Source organism: Chiloscyllium plagiosum, unplaced genomic scaffold, assembly GCF_037043375.1.
Source record: "Chiloscyllium plagiosum isolate Xiang-an unplaced genomic scaffold, Cpla_swu_hap1 HiC_scaffold_7, whole genome shotgun sequence".
In the NCBI taxonomy this organism is placed as follows: Eukaryota; Metazoa; Chordata; class Chondrichthyes; order Orectolobiformes; family Hemiscylliidae; genus Chiloscyllium; species Chiloscyllium plagiosum.
Genome location: NW_028270145.1, coordinates 113,206,734 through 113,227,759, shown reverse-complemented (window position 1 = coordinate 113,227,759; position 21,026 = coordinate 113,206,734). Strand labels below are relative to the sequence as shown.

General features: G+C 45.0%; 1 protein-coding gene across 2 annotated transcripts in view; it reads right to left on the bottom strand.

Annotated features, from left to right (window-relative positions):
* Positions 1-2,804: 2,804 nt before the first annotated feature.
* Positions 2,805-21,026, bottom strand: part of stk11ip (serine/threonine kinase 11 interacting protein) — a 129,107-nt gene continuing 110,885 nt past the window's right edge. For both annotated transcript variants that reach the window (XM_087989370.1, XM_087989371.1), the window contains exons 23-26: positions 15,386-15,470; positions 13,449-13,534; positions 6,577-6,788; positions 2,805-5,393 (exon numbers count right to left, since the gene is read on the bottom strand). In XM_087989370.1, the coding sequence (XP_087845496.1) occupies positions 5,253-5,393; positions 6,577-6,788; positions 13,449-13,534; positions 15,386-15,470 (524 nt within the window). In that variant the 3' untranslated portion in view covers positions 2,805-5,252. The remainder of the gene's footprint in view (positions 5,394-6,576; positions 6,789-13,448; positions 13,535-15,385; positions 15,471-21,026) is intronic.

Genomic DNA, 21,026 nt, shown 5'->3' with positions numbered 1-21,026 from the left:
AGCTGAAGGCTGCCACCTTTAGGGCATCAGCTTGCTTTCCCACGGTCACTTTAACATAGTCAAACCTCCTGAGGCGAGACGACAGGTAAGTTCAGCATTTGAGCTACATCAGGCAAACTTGGGGAAGGTGAGAAAATGCACAAACAGGGAGATGCTGAATATGGCCTTAAACCAGCAGAAAGCTGCCTAGGGGGAGGAGGAGAGGACAATGCATTTTGGCAGCTGAAGAATCTGTAGTTTCTCTCACCTTTCCCTGTCCCCTGCTAAACTGTTAATTTTACTTTGAAGATACAAATTAGGATGGCTGCTTCCTGGATAATTAAGTGATGGAGTTAAGAATGTCACAGTTTGCAAGTGAGGAACATCCTGTTTGCTTGATGACCGGAGGTTTAATAGACTGTAACCCTCATAAATATCTTGATTCAGAGATGCCGGTGTTGGACTGGGGTGTACAAAATTAAAAATCACACAACACCAGGTTATAGTCCAACAGGTTTAATTGGAAGCATACTAGCTTTCGGAGCGACACTCCTTCATCAGGTGATTGTGGAGGGCTCGATCGTAACACAGAATTTATAGCAAAAATTTGCAGTGTGATGTAACTGAAATTATACATTGAAGAATCGATTGTCTGTTAAGCCTTTCATCTGTTAGAATACAGTGATAGTTTCACTTCTTTCATGTGTAAATCACAAAACCCGGGTTAACAGCTAACCCAAGAATGCAACTTTTAAAAAAAAAGGTTCTGTGATTTACACATGAAAGAAGTGAAACTATCACTGTATTCTAACAGATGAAAAGCTTAACAATCAATTCTTCAATGTATAATTTCAGTTACATCACACTGCAAATTTTTGCTATAAATTCTGTGTTACGATCGAGCCCTCCACAATCACCTGATGAAGGAGCGTCGCTCCGAAAGCTAGTGTGCTTCCAATTAAACCTGTTGGACTATAACCTGGTGTTGTGTGATTTTTAAATAAATATCTTGCTTTGTCTCTGATGTCGTCCAGGTGGTCTTGCAGCATCAGGCAGAGATCTCTTTCCACTGCTCCCTCCCACCCCACACTACTCTCTGCTCCTCAGAAGAGTCTTTGCACCTTCTTTTTCCACCTCCCCAAATACTCACTGATCAAACAAGATTAAAGTCTTTCATGGGAAAGGAGGTAAAACAAAAAGGAGCTAAAGTTCATTCAACTGGAACTATATATATCTTCAAATCCTTTCACGCCTAACTCCTCCCCATCTCCAATCCTCCAAAGTTCTCTGTGCTCCTCCAATGCCAGCCTCCATTTTAAACACTCCACCCGAAACTCTGGAACTCTCTCCCCAGACATCACTCGCGTCCTTCAGAATCCCTTTCTCTTCGGTGGAAGCTGTGGGCCACCACCCCACTTTTGCCTGAGGTGACTCAGACTGCAATTTTGTTTGGATTACACTGCAGTCACACCTCGTGAAGGTGTGAAAGTGAGTTAATGTTCTGGCCTTTTGTTTTTCCTTAAAAAGAAATGATTTGCAAAATGTAAGCACCATTGGTCCACTGCTTGTTCAGGTAGTGAGGAGACGATTATATAAAGCTTTGCTGGATAATTCCAGGGAGCAGTTAAAAGGCACCCAATTGCTATTGACCTGGCGTCACACACAGAGTAGGAACAGCAGATTCCTGTTCACAAAAGGGACATTAATGAACCAGATATTTTTCTAGAACAACGCAACAGCATCTCAGTGACTTCTGATACAGCTTTCTGTTGCTTTTAAACTGAATTTTAATATTTCAAAGCTCATCTGGAATTATAAATCTAATCCTCTGGTTTGCTCAACTATCAAGGACTACTTACCTGGAACGTCTTCTTAGGTAAAGTCACAATAGGCTTGCAGGTGGTGGTGTTCCCATGGGTCTGTTGCCTTTAGCCTTACTGATAGTAGGTTTAATCACAGAATCTCAATTGTTCCAATGCAGAAGGAAGCCATTCATGTCATTGTACATGATTCTGCTCTTCAAATGAGCATCACCTAGTGCCAACCTCCTGCGATTGGAGCCTTTAACACCAATCATAACTCTAGGCTACACATAAAAATGTATGTGGCCACATCAACTCAGACTCCCTGACTGAACCCTATAAGCACAACCACGCCTGATACAAAGGACTCCGGGTGAGACTGGGATTTAGCTTAGCTATTGGACCCTTCCACGGAATCTCAAACAATATTTAAAAAGGTGGAGGATTGTTTTACAATGGATTGTGTTGGTGGAATGGGCTCTAATGGAGACCAGTGGGGAAGTGGTGACGGTCTCCATGGAGATTACAGATGTGTTTATTTTGATGACTGCTTTGGAACCTTGTGGTATTTGCCATCTCTCGCAGTAAGTGGTACTGGGTAAGGGTTTGTTTGAGGCAGCTTACTGCCAACAATCCTCCTTTGACTTTGCTTGTGCCTATCTAGTGATGAATGATAGGAAATAGAGCTACATCACTGTAGAGTATTTACAGATTTGGCACTGTACTTGACAAGGCTCATTGCATGATAGCAATAAGGGCAACTGTGTGGATAATTGTTAGGGCTTTGGGAGCTGGTACAGATATAGCTGTTCCTTCTGAAAGTTAGAGTAGAAACCTTTCTGATTTTCACCCAGACGTGACGTCAATAAAACAGTGGAGTCAATATACCGTGGTCTTTAACCCCCTTAAGAACCATTACAGTGTACAACGTAGAAAAAGAATGAAGATTTTACTGAAATTTTCCCTTGGAAATGTACTCAAGGCAAGGAACGAGTTGGGACAGGAGTGAGAGATCACAGAGCATCAGCTTCACATTGAAATTTATTCTCAGTTATCAAAAATACAGGATAGACAACTTAAACAATCACAGTGCATATAGCAAATCCACTTTTAAAGATAAATACATTCCTGGCTTCAGTGCAAGAGTCCAGACATGCTTGGTCTACTGTACAAATTCTCAGTATCACACACCCAGTAATGAGTGTACGCACTTCCACTCCATAGTTTCAATGCAAATAGATTAAAAACAAAATGGGTCGTCTAAAATTCTTCCTGTGAAGAAGATATGGCCTTATCTGATGGGGTAGGTGCAATAAGTAGCATTGTCCCAAAGGAGCTTGTCTACTATCCCCAGCAGTTCAGTACATGTACCTCCAGGCAACCTTGGCCAGTGATTCAAAGAACAGTTGGACCTGATGCCCCCTTGTGATCACCAGTCAGTGCCCGTGATCATTATCTACATTAAGCTCTCTGACTAGGTCAGGGAGTATGTGCTTGTGTGCAGAGTGAGATGAGGGGCTTTCAGTCCCTCTGTCCTGTCTGGCATCCAACTAGTGGTCAGCGCATTTAACTGCACAGACACGTCCGAGCCTTTGGTACAATGGCAAGCGGTCAACTGTGTGGTATGAGGGGGTGAGGGTTGGAAGACAACACAATGATCAATGGCACAGAACCACAAGCATGCTCACTGCAATAGCCTCATCACCTGCAAGGTAAACTAAGGGACAGAACAGAGGAGTCTGCAATACCCAATAAAAGAACGAGCCATGTAATGCAAAAAGCTGGCAGCAACTAGAGAGCTCCCAACAATATGAATGGTCTTAAGGAAACGTGTGCCTCCGTCTCTACATCATACACAGGATTCAGGAGAAGAGACACTCACAGCAGTGTCCTGTGCAACAGCTAATCCACCCAGGAAGCTGATCATTGACCAAAGAGCAGGGAAGCACTCTGAAGAAAAAGCAGGGGGAGAAAACCAGACAAGGAATATGTATCACTTCACATTGCATCTGCAGGCAGTTGTGGTGACACAGAGCCTGAAACAAGTTGGTGGAGATGTGAATCCAGTTGAGGGGTTAGAATTACCCCAATGTTTCCTGTCAGAGGTGTGCTGAGAGTGGGCGTGAAGATAAACTTCAGACAACGGTATGCTCTGCACCCAGGACCAGCCATCCTTCATCCTGGAGTCCAGAGAACAGGTGTGAATTATCCTGCCTCTTGCAGAGATTGCGACCCCCACCTCACCATAAGCTGCACTTCCTCTATTCAGAAAGGGATCAGCCGGGTTTAGTAGTTAAACAAGACTTGGCCTCCTAGACTGTCATTTGCTGCTTAGCTTCAACTCAGATACTAGTTTGTCTTGAAGGAATTTCCAAGTAATCTATAAGGTGCACCCATACCTGATTCATACAACACTGGACACAAACAGGACTGCAAGAAGCAGATTAGCTACCCTGAGGGGGGGGCAGAAGTGGTGATGGTGCTAAAACTAAGTATTGGAAATCACGTCAGAACAAATGTTTTCTGGTTTCGCCAATGACTATCCCATCCTCCTCACGACTCCATCTGACTGCACCCAGTGGGCGAGTGGAGGTGGGCACCACATTCATCCGGGTAGGCCTGGCCTGGGACTGGAAAGGAGTCTGTGTAACTCGGAGTGACAGCAAAGAGCTCTCTAAAGGGGGAGATATGCTCTGGGATACAATGGGAATCTATGGGGCTGTTTAAAGGTGGATAACATGGGAACTCTGTGGCAGTGGGATTGGGATTCCCAACATACTATTGAAAGGAAGTGGGGGCAGAATGATCCACCAAGTGTATATAAAATGGTGCAGTGAGGAGAGGTCATCTCAGCCCCCTCTTAAACCAGAGCAGCAACCCCATGGTGCACATTGGTTAATGAGCCTGTTACCACAACCAAGTAAGTGAGGTTAAGGTGCAAAACAAAATCCCCAATTGCAACTCAGTACAGGTCAATAAACCTCCAATTCCTTCCCTTCTCCCCAATCAGTTCATGAATTTGAACACTACACAGACTTCAACTAAATTACACTCACCAACTAACCCCTCAAACAAAAGCAGGAAAGGAGGAAACAAGAGACTTGGCCATTGGCCACTCTGGGAACAAACCCTCTTGCTAGCACTGAGGGTCAGGGCAGCCCCTGGTGAGATTGGCTGATGCCAGGGACCTGTCCCACTATCAGTAGAATGGAAAACTTAAAATAAAAAGAACACTTTTGTATAAAAGGTGACTGACAAAAGGAGAGACAAGGCAAATACTCAACGTGAGGCAGGGCATCATGATCAAAGTCATTAATCCACAAGGATTGCAACACTCCCTTTGTAAAGCCTAAATATAAGCCCTTCCCACCAGCAGGAATCAACCTCTGGTCATTTCATGAAAATCACACCCTCTCACATATCCCTTCTGACCACAAGCACCTTGGGCTTAACACATTCCCATCTCCCACTCTAGTCCAGCGTTTGGTGAACAGCAATATTCAGTGGTACCCCGAACATCTCCTTCCATGGCTCCTGGACCCAGTCCACTACAGCTTTCACCAGCTCCACACACTCGGTCCGCAGATGCCAGATGCTTTCAGTCCGGCTTACCTGGGGACACAATGAAGGGTCAGACGGTGATCCAGAGAAAGACAGATAGTTTCAATATCTCTAATGACATTCATAGTCTCAGATTAGACAGCAGAGGGCACCAGCATGATCAAGGCTTTTCGAAGCCAGTGACCACACCAGGGACAGGGGTTGGGATATCTGGTCAGCATGGATGAGTTGGACTGAAAGCTGCACTCCTGTGCTGTACACCTCTATGACTCTGTGAATATCATCACTTCAGTTAGTGATATATTGGCTTGGGTTTGAGAAGTTCTTATTGAACTACAGATTTTGTTTCAGTTGCAGTGTCAACCAGGGACAGCCTAGGTTGCTTTGGCGCGCTTTAAAATGAGTACAAAACCAAGGTCAGCACATCTACTGAAGATACAAATCTCTCACAAACCCTTCCCAAACCCTTCCTTTTACAGATGCCTCTTTGTCTCAATTCCCTCCATCACCCTAAAACAAAACCTCTCCACACCCGTAAGTTCATCTATGTGAGGCATGTATGGGGAACCCCCGTCAAGACAGCCAGTTGTAGAACAGTGCTTCTTCAGGTTAAGATTAAAGTGGTGCTGGCAAAGCACAGCAGGTCAGGCAGCATCAGAGGAGTAGGAAAACCGACGTTTCGGGCAAAAGCCCTTCATCAGGAACAGAGTCGATTTTTCCTGCTCCTCGGATGCTGCCTGACCTGCTGTGCTTTGCCAGCACCACTCTAATCTAGACTCTGGTTTCCAGCATCTGCAGTCCTCACTTTCGCCTTCTTGAGGTTAAGTCCCATCATATTGTCCAACCCAAGAAACAGTCAATAATATGGAGAGAGAGTACATACTTCTGAAATGGATTTGAACGGTTTGCATAGAGTCTAGCAAGGAGCTGCAATAAAGCTTCCTCTACACTGTCCCCCATCAAACACTCCAAGGACAGGGACAGGGTCAGACCTCGGGTAAATCTCCTCAGTGCCAATGTTAGAATGGCAACAAGAATGCTGATGTACATCAAGTTCCACCAACTAGAGACAAGGTGCTCTCTGGAATGATGGCAGTGGGAATAAAATGAACACTATAGGAAAACTTTAGGATCAGGACTGCCGTTACCAAAAAACAGGCCTGCTCCCATTGGTCCTGATGAACGGCCAAAACTGGGGACCAGAGACAGTTCAATGGGGGTGGGGAAAATGTACCTCATGGTAGAACCGGAGCTGAATGTCATGTGGAGCAGACTGATAGAGGCTGACTGAGCTGATATCACTGATGGCTTGGCTCTCTTTCGCTGGGACCTCTGGAGGCAAAGGATTGTCCATTTCGCCCATCACTTTCCTCCACTGATGGTCCTCCACCAATAAGTAGATAGTGGCTGAGGTAGCAACCACACTCACAGGAGAAAGATCACCATCTATAAACATGTTGGGAAAAGAGACAAAATTCAACCAATACAACCACGGTTTTAATGTTGACTCAGCAAGGATGGTAGGAACATCGGGGATAGGAATGGGAGGCCATTCTCCACTTGAGACTGCTCCACATTTGAAGACCATGGTTGATATGTTCCTCAACTCCATAACCCACAAAAATCTATCAATGTCCAATCTTAAAATTAAAATTAGTTTAGCGCCGTTTGTGGAAAACAATTACACATTTTTTCTCTGCAGAGGTGTTGCAGAATTAAGATCTGAGACAACGGAGCAAAATTAGACCATTCAGCCCATCGAGTCTGCTCCTCCATTCAATGAGATCTTGGCTGATCTGATCAGCCTCAACTCCATTTTTCTGCCTTTTCCCCATAACCCTCGACTCTCTCCGATTAAAAATCGGAGTCAACCTTGAATATATTTATGACCCAACCTCAACGTCCTCCTGTGGTAAAGAATTCCACTGGCTCACAATCCTTGGTGGAAGAAATTCCTCATCTTTAATAATATTATTTTTATTCAGAGATTTCATCCTCTGATCCTAGATTTCCCACAAGAGGAAAACAGCCTTTCCACATCTGCTCCAAGTACCCGAAGAATCTTGTCCATTTCAATAAGGTCACTCTCCTTTCCCCTAAACTCCAGTGAGTACAGGCCCAACCTACTCATTCTGTCCTTGTAAGATAGGAAATGGCTTGATTCTAACAGCAAACTCTACGTTTCCCACATTCTGGCTCCATGGCCAGCTTCCTATAAGAGGTGAAAAATGTGTTGCTGGAAAAGCGCAGCAGGTCAGGCAACATCAAAGGTGCAGGATGTTTCGGGCATAAGCCCTTCTTCAGGATTTCCTGAAGAAGGGCTTATGCCCGAAACGTCAATTCTCCTGCTCCTTTGATGCTGCCTGACCTGCTGCGCTTTTCCAGCAACACATTTTTCGGCTCTGATCTCCAGTATTTGCAGTCCTCACTTTCTCCTAGTTTCCTATAAAAAAGCTACTTCATATCAGCGAGATATCAAACGAGAATAACAGAGTAGTTGTTATGGGGGACTTTAACTTTCCAAATATTGATTGGAAATACTATTCTTCAAGTACTTTAGATGGGTCAGTTTTTATCCAATGTGTGCAATGTATCCAATGCAGTTTTTATCCAATGTGTAGACAGGCCAACAAGGGGGGAGGGGGAAGAGGCCACATTGGATTTGGTGCTGCGTAATGAACCTGGCCAGGTGTTAGATTTGGAGGTAGGTCAGTACTTTCGTGATAGTGGCCACAATTCGGTTATGTTTACTTTAGTGAGGGAAAGGGTCAGGTATATACAACAGGGCAAGAGTTATTGCTGCGGGAAAAGGCAATTATGATGTGATTAGGAAATACTTAGGTTGAGGAAGGAAACAGCAGGGGGATGAAATGTGCAGCTTATTCAGGGAACTGCTACTGCAAGTCCTTGATAAGTATGTACCTGTCAAGCAGGGAGGAAGTAGTCGAGTGAGGGAGCCATGGTTTATCAAAGAAGTTGAATCTCTTGTCAAGAGGAAGAAATCGACTTACGTTAGGATGCGACATGAAGGCTCAGTTAGGGAGCTTGAGAGTTACAAGGAAAGACCTAAAGAGAGAGCTAAGAGCCAGGAGGGGACATGAGAAGTCGTTGGCAGACAGGATCAAGGAAAACCCTAAGGCTTTCTGTAGGTATATCAGGAATAAAAGAATGACGAGAGAAAGATTATGGCCAAATAAGGATAGTAGTGGGAAGTTGTGCGTGGAATCCAAGGAGATGTGGAAGCGCTAAATGAATGTTTCCTCAGTATTCACTCTGGAAAAAGACAATGAGGTCGAGAAAACTGAGATACAGGCTACTAGACTAGATGGGATCGAGGTTCACGAGGTGGTGGTGTTAGCAATTCTGGAAAGTGCGAAAATAGATAAATCCCTGGGCCGGATGGGATTTACCCTAGGATTCTCTACGAAGCCAGAGAGGAGATTGCCGAGCCTTTGGATTTGATCTTTATGTCAGCATTGTCGACAGGAACAGTGCCAGAATTCTGGAGTGTAGCAAATGTAGTCCCCTTGTTTAAGGAGGGAAGTGGGGACAACCCTGGTAATTATAGACTAGTAAGCCTTACTTCAGTTGTGGGTAAAGTGTTGGAAAGGGTTAAAAGAGATAGGATTTATCATCTACAAAGGAATAAGTTTATTAGGGATAGTCAACAAGGTTTTGAGAAGGGTAGGTCATGCCTCACAAACCTTACTGAGATCTTTGAGAAGGTGACCAAACAGTTGGAGGAGGGTAAAGTGGTTGATTTGGTATATATGAATTTCAATAAGTAGTTTGATAAGGTTCCCCACGGTAGGTTATTGCAGAAAATACTGAGGCATGGGATTGAGGGTGATTTAGCAGTTTGGATCAGACATTGACTAGCTAAAAGACGACAGAGGGTGGTGGTTGATGGGAAATGCTCATCCTGGAGTTCAGTTACCAGTGGCGTACCACAAGGATCTGTTTTGGGACCACTGTTGTTTGTCATTTTTATAAATGACCTGGATGAGGGCACAGAAGGATGGGCTAGTAAATTTACGGATGACACTAAGGTCGGTGGAGTTGTGGATAGTGGTGAAGGATGTTGCAGGTTACAGAGGGACATAGATGAACTGCAGAGCTGGGCTGGGAGGTGGTTAATGAGGAAAAGTGTGAGGTGATTCACTTTGGAAGGAACAGGAATAAAGAGTACTGGGTTAATGGTAAGATTCTTGGTAGGGTAGGTGAGCAGGGAGATCTTGGTGTCCATGTGCGTCGATCCATCAAAGATTGTTAAACGGCGAATAATATGTTGGCTTTTATTGGTAGAGGGATTGAATTTCAGAGCCATGAGGTCATGTTGCAGCAGTACAAAACTCTGGGTACGGGCACACTTGGGAGTATGGCTTACCGTTCTGGTCACCGCATTATAGGAAGGATGTGGAAGCTCTGGAAAGAGCTCAGAGGAGATTTACTAAGATGTTGCCTGGAATGAAGGGAAGGTCTTATGAGGAAAGACTGAGGGACTTGAGGTTGCTTTCGTTAAAGAGGAGGTTGAGACATAGAAAATAATCAGAGGCTTAGATAGGTTGGACAGTGAAAGCCTTTTTCCTTGGATGTTGATGGCTAGCACAAGGGGACATAGCTTTAAATTGAGGGGTGATAGATATAGGACAGATGTCAGAGGTAGTTTCTTTACTCACTAGTAGGGGCGTGGAACACACTGCCTGCAACAGTAGTAGACTTACTAACTGTAAGGGCATTTAAATGGTCATTAAGTAAACATATGAATGAAAATGGAACAGTGCAGGTTAGATGGGCTTCAGATTGTTGCACTGACCTGTGGGACCATCGAGGACTGAAGAGCCAGTACTGCGCTGTAATGTTCTATCAGCAACTTCCCTGCTGGAAAGTAACGAAGGCTCAGATTTGCAGTAATCAGACCCAGCAAGGATTGTCCCATAGGGGAACGGTGTGGTCACCCACTGTCTAGGGGTGATTGCAGAAGGTGGCTGATTCAGGGAAATCTACTGGTACAATATCAACTCAGAGAGGGAGGTTGCTGTGGTGATAATGTCACAAGTAATCCAGGGACTCTGGTGAATGTCTTGGAGACAGGAATTTGAATCCAACATCGCCAGCTGATGAAATTGAATCCGGCAATTAAAAGCTGGCCTCCTGGATGGTGAGTGCGAAACCACCACCAGTTATTGTGAAAAGTCCATCTGGTTTATTAATGTGCTGTAAAAACTCGCTAATGTACCTTAAAGTCTGTTGTCGAGAGTGTGGGGCTGGAAAGAGACAGGTCTGGCAGCATCTGAGGAGCAGCAAAATTAATGTTTTGGCCATAAGCTCTTCATCAGGAATGAGGCTTGTGGGCTGGGGGGGCTGAGAGATAAATGAGAGGGAAGGGGTGGGAGGTAGCTGAGAATGCGATAGGTGGATGAAGGTGGGGGAGAAGGTGATATGACAAAATAGGAGGGTGGAGCGGATAGATGAGAAATGCTATGGACAGGTCAAGATGCCGAGCTGGAGGCTTGGAACTGGGTCGGGGGGGGGGGGGGGGGGGGGGGGGGGGTGTGGGTGCGGGGGGGGGGGGGGGGATGAGGAAACTGGTGAAATCCACAATGACTGTGTTTTTGGAGGGTCCCAAGGCAGAAGGTGAGGTGTTCTTCCTCCTGGCATCGGGTGGTAAGGGTTTGGCATTGGAGGTGGCCCAGGACCTGCATGTCCTCGGCAGAGTGGGAGGGGGAGTTGAAGTGCTCAGCCACGGGGCAATCTACACCTTCCTCCAAATTATTTGTGTACACCACAAACAATAGTGGTCTCAGCACAGATCCCTGTGGGACACCACTGGTCACAGCTCTCCATTTTTGAGAAACTCCTTTCCACTACCACACTCTGTCTCCTGCTGCCCAGCCAGTTCTCTATCCATCAAGCTAGAACACCCTGAACCTCATGCAACTTTACCTCTCCATCACCCTACCATGGGGAACCTTATTAAACGCCTTACTAAAGTCCTTGTATATGACATTCACATCCCTTCCCTCAATCAACTTTGTCACCTCCTCAAAGAATTCTATTAGGTCTGTAGGACATGACCTTCCCTGCAAAAAACTATGTTGCCAATGACTGGTAAGCCCGTTTTCTTCCAAATGGGAATGTATCCTATCCCGTTTTCTTCCAAATGGGAATGTATCCTATCCCTCAGTAGCTTCTCTAACATTGATGTCAGGTTCACAAGTCTAATTACCTGGATTATCCCCGCTACCCTTCTTAAACAAGGGGACAGACAACATTAACAATTCTCCAGTCCTCTAGGACCTCACCAGTGTTCAAGGATGCTGCAAAGATATCTATTAAAGCCTCAGCTATTTCTTCTCTCACTTCCCTCAGTAACCTGGGATAGATCCCATCCGGACCTGGGGACTTATCTACCTTATTGCCTTTTAGAATACCAAACACTTCCTCCCTCCTTATGCTGACTTGACCTAGAGTAATCAAAGATCTATCCCTAACCTCAACATCAGCCATGTTCCTCTCCTCGGTGAATACTGATGCAAAGTACTCATTAAGAACCTCACCCAATTTCTTTGACTCCACGCATAACTTTCCTCCTTGGTCCTTGAGTGGGCTAACCCTTTCCCTAGATGCCCTCTTGCTCCTTATATATGAATAAAAGGCTTTGGGAATTTCCTTAACCTGTTTGCTCAGGTTTCAACTCTCTTAATTCCTCGTTACAGATTGGAAGGATATTGGGAATGTAGGACCAAAGTTTCATCTGTTTTCAGTCGCCTCGACCTTATGTATGCTTCCTTTTCCCTCTTGGCTAGTTTCTCAATTTCACCTGTCATCCATTGTTCCCTAAGCTTACCATTTCTGTCCCTCATTTTCACAGAAACATATCTCTCCTGAACGCTAATCAATCTCTTTTTAAAAGCTTCCCACATATCGAATAATGACGACTTATTAGCTGAGTTTCTCGATTAATAATCTTGAGATAATACCATTAGGCCATCACCTGCCTGGACTTCAGATGTTATGAGGAAAGATGATACAAATTAGATCTCTCGAGTTTAAAAGGTTAAGGGGTGATCTGATTGAAGGCTTCGAGATATTAACAGGAAAAGAAAGGTGATAAAGATAAACTATTTCAGCTGGTTTGGGATTCTAGAACTAGGGGCATAGTGTGAGAATGAGGGTCAGACCATTCAGGGAGAGATGTTAGGAAGCACTTTCACACACACAGGGTGGGAGGGGTTTGGAACTCTTCCACAAACAACAGCCGATACTGGGTCAGTTGTTAATTTTAAATTTGACGTAGATAGATTTCTGATCAGCAACTATATTCAGGGATATGGGCCAAAGGCAGGTATATGGAGTTAGGCCCCTGATCTCACTAAATAGAGGAACGAACCCAGGGGGCTGAATGGCCTAATTCTTTTCATATGTTTCTAGGATAGACCTTCAACCATCAAGACTGATCAGTGAATTGGGGTCTACATTTGACAAAACAAGTGGAGGCTGCGAGAAGATTTGATTGAGGTGTCTCGAACAATGAGGGAGGGGCCGTCAGGGAATGGATTGGAAAGATCAATTTCCCTTAACAGGGGGGCAAATAACTAGGGAGAATGGAACGATGTAACTTGGTGGAAGCACTTGTGGAGAGCTGAATAATTTATTCACACAGTGGGCTCTGGGTTAAAGGTTGATTGAGGGGTGGGGGTTGGAAACTCAATGGTTAAAATTACAGTAGAAGCAGAAATCCTCAAAACTGTTGAAATAGACAATTAGATATGGGCTTGAATTGCTGTAAACCACAGGATTACAGGCCAAGAGCTGGAGAGGGGAACTATGTCAGGTAGCTCTTTCTCCATAAGAAATAGGAACAGGAGTAGGCCAATCAGCCCCTTGAGCTGCTCCACCATTCAACAGGATCATGACTGATCTGACCCTCGTCCACTTTCCTACCTTTCCCCATAACCTTCACAATGAGCTGAATGGCCTCCTGCTGTGCCAGTGTCCTACACAATTGATTTAACTGAGCTTAATGGTAGCAAACATTGATCATTCCTGATGTCAGTTACATAAACAATTGTCCCCACCTCCCACCCACTACCGGTGATTTACCTTCGAGAAGGAATGCCAGCACATACAGGTAATTGGGACACTGATACTCCGGTGAGTCAGCAGCTGGATGCTCACAGACAAGGGGCCTGCAGGACAGAAAGGTGCCAGGAATTAGACAAGGTTATATTATAAGGATTATAACAGAACAGCAAATGAAACAAGTGTGCATATGGTACCTTCACCAGAAAGCTAAAGTGGCCACAGTCCTACCAGACTCTTCTCTTGTTGGAGAGAGACTGACAACTGGTGGTGGTTTCACCAGAGACTCACCATGTCTCAGGCGAGGGGAGAAGTTGAGAAGTCCTTTTAGTAACCTCAGCCGGTGCGGGAATTAAATCTACACTGTTGGTGTCACTCTGCATCACTGCCAGACATCCAGTCAACTGAGCTAACAAACCCTCTTCAACAGTAAAACTTAGCAAGGTATTTCAGAGGAACAATGAAACAATACAGTTGTTGGAAGTCAGTCACTTCAACTCCAGGACATATCTACACGAGTTCCTCAGGGTAGTGCCCTACCCCACCTATCTTCAGCTGCTTCATCAATGACCTTCCCTCTAATATCAAGGTCAGAAGTTGGGGATGCTCGTTGACGATTGTAATGTTCAGCACCATTCGCGACTCCTCAGATACTGAAGGAGATACTCAGATACATGCTCAAGTGCAAAAAGACTGGACAATATCAAGGCTTGCGCTGACAAGGGGCAAATAACATTCGCACTAACAAGTGCCAGGTTATGACTATCTCCAATAAACCCCTCACTATTAAAATCTGGGACTTAACATTGACCAGAAACTCAACTGGACTTGGCATGTAATCACAGTGGTTACAAGAGCATGTCAGAAGACAGGAACATTCCACCACACTCCTGACTTGTCCCTTGTAAATGGTGAACAGGTTTTGGGGAGTCAGGAGGTGAGTTACTTGCTGAATTCCCAGCTCCTTACCTGTTCTTGTAGCCACCGTATTTATACTGATGGCAGAGATGAGATGTTTCAGTGGATGCAGAGAGACTGGAGAAACCAGGAATGCTCTATTTACAACTCAGAACGTCAAGGGGAGAATCCAGACATTCAAAATCATGAGAGGTTTGATATTTTCTTATTGACTTTATCTCTCCTGGCAGGAGGACTGATAACCAAGGGAATTGGTTAAGGCGGCTAAGTTGGTGTAAACCAAGTAAAAAGAAAAACCTGTGCTGGATCTGGAATGCACTACCTGAAATGGAAACAGATTCAATACAAACTCCCAAAAAGGATTAAATAAATACTCAAAAGAAGAAAGATTTGAGGGGTTTTGAAGGGAGAGCAGGGGTATAGAGAGTAATTGGAGGGCTCCTTCAAAGGCTTAACATGTGAGGAATTATTGCGGACTCTGGGAAATCTGATTGAAACTTACAGAATACCGAATGGCCTGGACAGAGTGGACATTGGGAAGATGTTTCCATTGGCAGGAGAAATAAGGACCCAAAGGTATAGACTTGGAGTAAAAGGAAGACCTTTTAGAACGGAGATAAGGAGAAACGTCTTCAGCCAGAGGGTGGTGAATCTGTGGAATTCGTTGCCACAGAAGGCTGTGGAGGCCAGGTCATTGAGTATATTTAAAATCGAGTTAAATAAGCTCTTGATTGCCAAGGGGATCAAAGGTTATGGAGAGGAAGCAGGAAAATTGGGTTGAAAACCCAGTCACGATTGAATGGCCTAATTTCTACTCCTATGGTCTTATGAATGGTAGAGGCACAATGGGCTGAATAGCCCCCTTCTGAAGTGTAAGATTCTCTGAACATTCAAGCTCTTCACATTTCATGGCTCTCATTGTATACAGGGTTCTTAAAAAAATATACTTTACCAGTCTGATATCCTCAGCAACAGCAAACTCAACAAATAGCAGCATGGCAGGAGAAAGACGAAAATGACAGAAATCCTTGGAGCTTTACCAGAGTTTGTGCTGTGGGTCCATGCGGGTGAAGCAGATGGATTCCAGTTTACTGATTGATCTTGGGGTCAATTCCCGTACCATGTCTGCAGGAGGGAAAATAAAAATTCCATGAACTGGAATGTATTTTCTGTGTCATAATCAGGAGTAAGAATTGATGGTCACATCAACGCCACTCAATGTTGAATTCCACCAGGATGCAATTTACCTGCAGCCCTGAACTGGAGATTAAACCTCACTATTCTGATCTTCACCCACAGACACAGGGCATGTTACATTTTCCCTCCCACTCTGTCAAGCTGCTGGCCTGCCTTCCTTGAGAACTGGAGCTATATAGCTGAGAAATGTGATTTGAGACAGCTCATTGTAATCCCAGGGTCAGTGGTTAGCACACTTAACTCCGAGACAGGTTGTCGGTATAGGTCCCAAACCTGAAACTGGAGCACAAAATCCAGGCTGACACACTCAGCGCTGAGGGAGCGCTGCACTGTCAGAAACACAACAGCTTGGTGAGGCAGCCGGAGTGTTGGAGGAGCAGTACTGAAGGAGTGCTATGCTGATAAGAGGCAGTAAAGAGGGAGCACTGCACTCTTCACAGCTTGGATGAAATGTTAAAGCAAGCCACACTATGCCCTCTCACTGGGACTTGAAATAGTCAATGGCTGCTATTTTGTGGAAATCATGCAAGTTGTCACAGTATCTATCAATCAATAAGCATCACAAATACATTATCTAGTCAATGTCTCCATCGTGATATAGAACATAGAACTGTACAGCACAGGAACAGGCTTGTTAGCCCATGATGTTGTACCAAACATGACACCAAATTAAACTATTCCCTTCTGCCTGTTCTTGGTCCATATCCCTCAGTTTCTTAAATATTCATGTACTTATCTAAAAGTCTCTTAAACACCCAAATCGTAACTCCCTTCGCCACCATCTCTGGCAGCATGTTCCAGACACTGAGCAAAGTCACGAGTGTGGTGCGGGAAAAGCACAGGTCGTCAGGCAGCATCTGAGAAGCAGGAGAATCGACATTTCGGGCATAAGCCCTTCAATCAGGAATGAGCCTCGTGGTTCGGGGCTGACATTTGGGGGAAAGTAGCTCAGAAAGCAATAGGTGGATGAAGGTAAGGGAGAAGGTGATAGGTCAGAGGGAGTAGTGTTGGACAGGTCTGGAGGGTGGTGCCAATTTGAAGGCTTGGGACTGGGATAATGTGGGGGGAGGGGAAATGAGGAAGCTGTTGAAATCCACATTTATCCCGTGTGGTTGCACGGTCCCAAGGCGGAATATGAGGTATTCCTCCTCCAAGCGTTGGGTGATAATGGTTTGGCAGTGGAAGTGGCTCAGGACCTACATGTCCTTGATGGAGGGGGAGTTGAAGTGTTCAGACACTGGGTGGTGGGGATTGCTGGGAGACCGGCCTCCCCAATCCCCCGGAGGAGCAACGTTTCATATTCCACCTTGGACACTGCAACCACATGGGATAAATGTGGATTTCAACAGTTTCCTCATTTCCGCTCCCCCTACATCATCCCAGTCCCAAGCCTCCAACTTGGCACCACCCTCCGGACCTATCACCTTCTCCCTCACCTTCATCCACCAATCGCTTTCCCAGCTACCTTCCCCCAAACCCCACCCCCTCCCACTTATTTCTCAACCCTGACCCACAAGCCTCATCCCTGATGAAGTGCTTATGCCCAAAACATCAATTATCCTGTTCCTCGGATGCTGCCTGACCTGCTGAGCTTCTCCAGCACCCCACGCTCGACTCTGATCTCCAGCATCTGCAGTACTCACTTTCTCCAGACACTGACCACCCTCGCTTTTTAAAAATAAACTTGCCCTCCTTTGAGCTTTCCCCCTAGTGTTAGACATTTCAACTCTTGGGGAAAAAAGATTCTGACTGTCAATCCTAACTATGTCTCTCATAATTTTCTATCAAGTCTCCTCTCAGTCTCCACCACTCCAGAGAAAACAACCCTAGTTTTTCAAGCCTCTCCTTGCTAGCCAACTATAGGTGGCATCATAGATGTAGCCTTGCCTGATTACTATTAATCCTAGAGATGCTTGGGCCAGTTGGAACCAGCCTGGTTGAGATTAGCTAATTCCAAGTGCATTTATAAAGTCTGTTGGCACCTGGTTAAATAATCTAAGAAAATATGGGGATGCATGTGTGAACAATTGGATAAGAGTGAAAATTTTTTCAGTTTCTGGTGAGGTTTTGAAGCTAAGTGAAGGTGCTGAGTGGGAGACAATTAATGATTTTGAGAGAAAATTAAATTTTCAGAGGCTGCAGGGATAGCACAGGGGAATGGGGCTGAGTGGACTGCACCATAGAGAGTTGGTACACATACAATGGGCTGAATTGCTTTTTAAAAATTTGCTCATGGGACATTGACGTTGTGGTTAATGCCCACCCCTAATTAGCAAGAGCGCAGTAAACAGTCAAGCATATTTCTGGGGAATCACATGTAGGCCAGACCAGATAAGGATGGCAGATTCCATTCCCTAAAAGGACATTAGTGAACCAGATGGGTTTATACGATTATCAAAAGTGCTTACCAGGTCACCACTGACTAGCTCATTCCAGATTTCTATTGAATTCAAATGTCACCATCTGCTGGATTACTAGCCCAGTGACATGCCCACGACACCACCTCCCCACAGGCATGGTTTCTTCTATTCTGTAATGACTCAAAGCTGGGTGTTTGTGTAGGGAAATGCAGCATTACATAGTTGAGTGTTTCTCAGTAATCCTGCCAATGGCCACCAGCCCTAGTCTCAAATCCTTGTGACCATCCTTTCCAGAGACACATGAAATAGTCAAAGTAGACTATCCCGCTCCACCATTCAAAAATATCACGACTGGTTTGTTTATATTTTAAATTCCACAATCTCAAGTACCCCGGCAATCCCTGCCAAAGATTCTGTCTATCTCAGTCTTACAAATATTCAATAACATCCTTCATTGAAGTTTATAAAATCATGAGGTGCATGGATAGGATAAATAGACAAGGTCTTGTCCCTGGGGTGGGAGAGAGTCCAGAACTAGAGGACATAGGTTTAGGGTGAGAGGGGAAAGATAGTAAAGGGACCTAAGGGGGCAACTTTTTCCCCGCAGAGGGTGGTACGTGTATGGAATTAGCTGCTAGAGGAAGTGGTGGAGTCTGGTATAATTACAGCCTTTAAAAGGTATCTGGATGGGTATATGAATAGAAAGGGTTTAGAGGGATATAGGCCAAGTGCTGGCAAATGGGACTAGGTTAGGTTAGGCTATCTGATCAGCGTGGACGAGTTCGACCGAAGGGTCAGTTTCCGTGCTGTACATCTCTTTGACTCTATAACCTCGCCTCTATGGCCTCCTGAGTCAGAGTTCTATGATTACACACCTGCAGTGAAAATAAATTTGCATTTGTCCTAAAAGGGTAACTTTTAAAAATGGTCCCTAGCTGTGGACTTTATCAGTTGCTTTATAATAGCAAGGAGGTTTATGGTGGAGCTGGAGAGAAATTTGCTTAGGCCTCAGCTGCAGTACCGTGTGCAGTTCTGGTCACCACACAATGGGAAGGATGTGATTGCACTGGAAGGAAATTCACGAGGATGTTGCCTGGAATGAAGCATTTTTAACAATGGAGTGACTAGATAAGCTCAGGTTGCATTCTTTACAGAGAAGGTTGAGGGGGGGGATCTGATATCGAGGTGGATAAGATTATAAGGGGCATGGACGAATGAATAGAAAGCAAATGTTCCCTTAGTCGAAGGGGCACCATTTTAAAGTGAAAGGCAGGATGTTTAGAGGGGATTTGACGAAACCTTTATCACCCATAGGGTGTTAGGGTCTGGGTGCATTGCTTGGGGAGGGGTGGACTTGACAGGACAAGGTCCGTGGATGAGCATTTGAAGTGCCATAATTTCAAGGCCATTACTTTTGGTGGTGCTGCCTCAACGGGCCAAAACGCCTCTTCTATACTGTATGAGTCTATGACTGACCCACAAGGGAAAACATTCTTCCCATGTTCAGCTTGTCAAGACCATTCAGGATCTTATACACCTCAAACAGGTCACCCCTCACTCTTCTAAACCTCTGGAAACAAGCTCAATCTGTTCAAACTTTCCTCATGAGACAACTGGCTCATTCTAGGTATCATTCCAGTAAACCTTCTCTGAACCACCTCAAATGTACTTAAATCCTTCAAACATTTGAGACCAAAACTGTATGTAGTATTCAAGATGTGATCTTATCAATACCTCTATCAGACATACTATATTGTTTCTTTAATGTCCAATTCCTATTGTAATAATAAATAGCATCCTAATTTGCACATTCTCCCAGTGTTGGTGTGGGTTTCTGCCGGATGCTCCGGTTTCCTCCCATAGTCCAAACATGCGCAGGTTAGTGGATTGGCTATGTTACATTGCCCTGTAATGTCCAGGGATGTGCAGGTTAAGTGAGAAACATGGGGTTAGGGTATAGTGTAGGAGGCTAGGGTTGTTGACTTGCTCACTGAGCTGGTAAGTTTGTTGCAGACGTTTCATCGCCATGCTAGGTAACATAAGCGCACCTCCGGTGAAGCGTTCGTGTTTAGATTACTTACAGGTGTGGAAACAGGCCCTTCGGCCCAACAAGTCCAAACTGCCCTGCCGAAGCGCAACCCACCCATACCCCTACATCTACCCCTTACCTAACACTACGGGCAATTTAGCATGGCCAATTCACCTGACCTGCACATCTTTGGACTGTGGGAGGAAACCGGAGCATCCGGAGGAAACCCACGCAGACACGGGGAGAATGTGCAAAGTCCACACAGTCAGTCGCCTGAGGCGGGAATTGAACCCGGGTCTCTGGCGCTGTGAGGCATCAGTGCTAACCACAGTGCCACCGTTCCGCCCCACTGTTCTCCAGTTTGTTATTTGTGTATCTGGATCTACTGAGGTTGGAGGTGTTGTTTCCAGTTTTGTTGCTGGTTCAGTTTCATAGAGGTTGGTATATGGTCTCCAACTCTATGTTTGTTAATGGAATTCCAAGTTGAGTGCCAGGCTTCCACGAATTCCCATGCATATCTATTTTTGGCTTGTCCCAGGATGGATACATTGTCCTAGTTAATTTGGTGTCCTTCATTGTCAGTGTGTATGGAAATAAGCGATAACTGGTCATGTCACTTGGTGGCTAGTTGGTGTTTGTGTGGTGGTGGCTAATTTCCATCCTGTTAGCCTCATGTAGTGCTTTTGCAGTCTTGACATGATATTTTGTGTACAACGTTAGTCTTGTTGGTTGACAGTATGGGACCCTTTATACTTGTTAGTAGCTGTCAGTGTCATAGTTGGTTTGTGAGCTACCATGATACCCAGGAGTCAGAGTAGTTTGCTGTCATTTCTATGTGTCCTTAATGTGTGGCCAGTGTCCGGATGTATTTCGTATTCCTGTTGTGTAGGTGTTGGCAGACTATGCTTTTTGGGTAACAACACGTCGTGTCGGTATCCTTCTGCCTTGCGGATATCCAGGATGCTTCAGTGTGTTACGCTCGCTTGAACAATGTTCTGGTGTAGCTCCGTTTGTGGATATTGGGATGGTTGCTGTTGTATTTGAGTACAGTACTTGGTCGGTGTGGGTGGCCTTCCTGTATACGTTGGTCTGGAG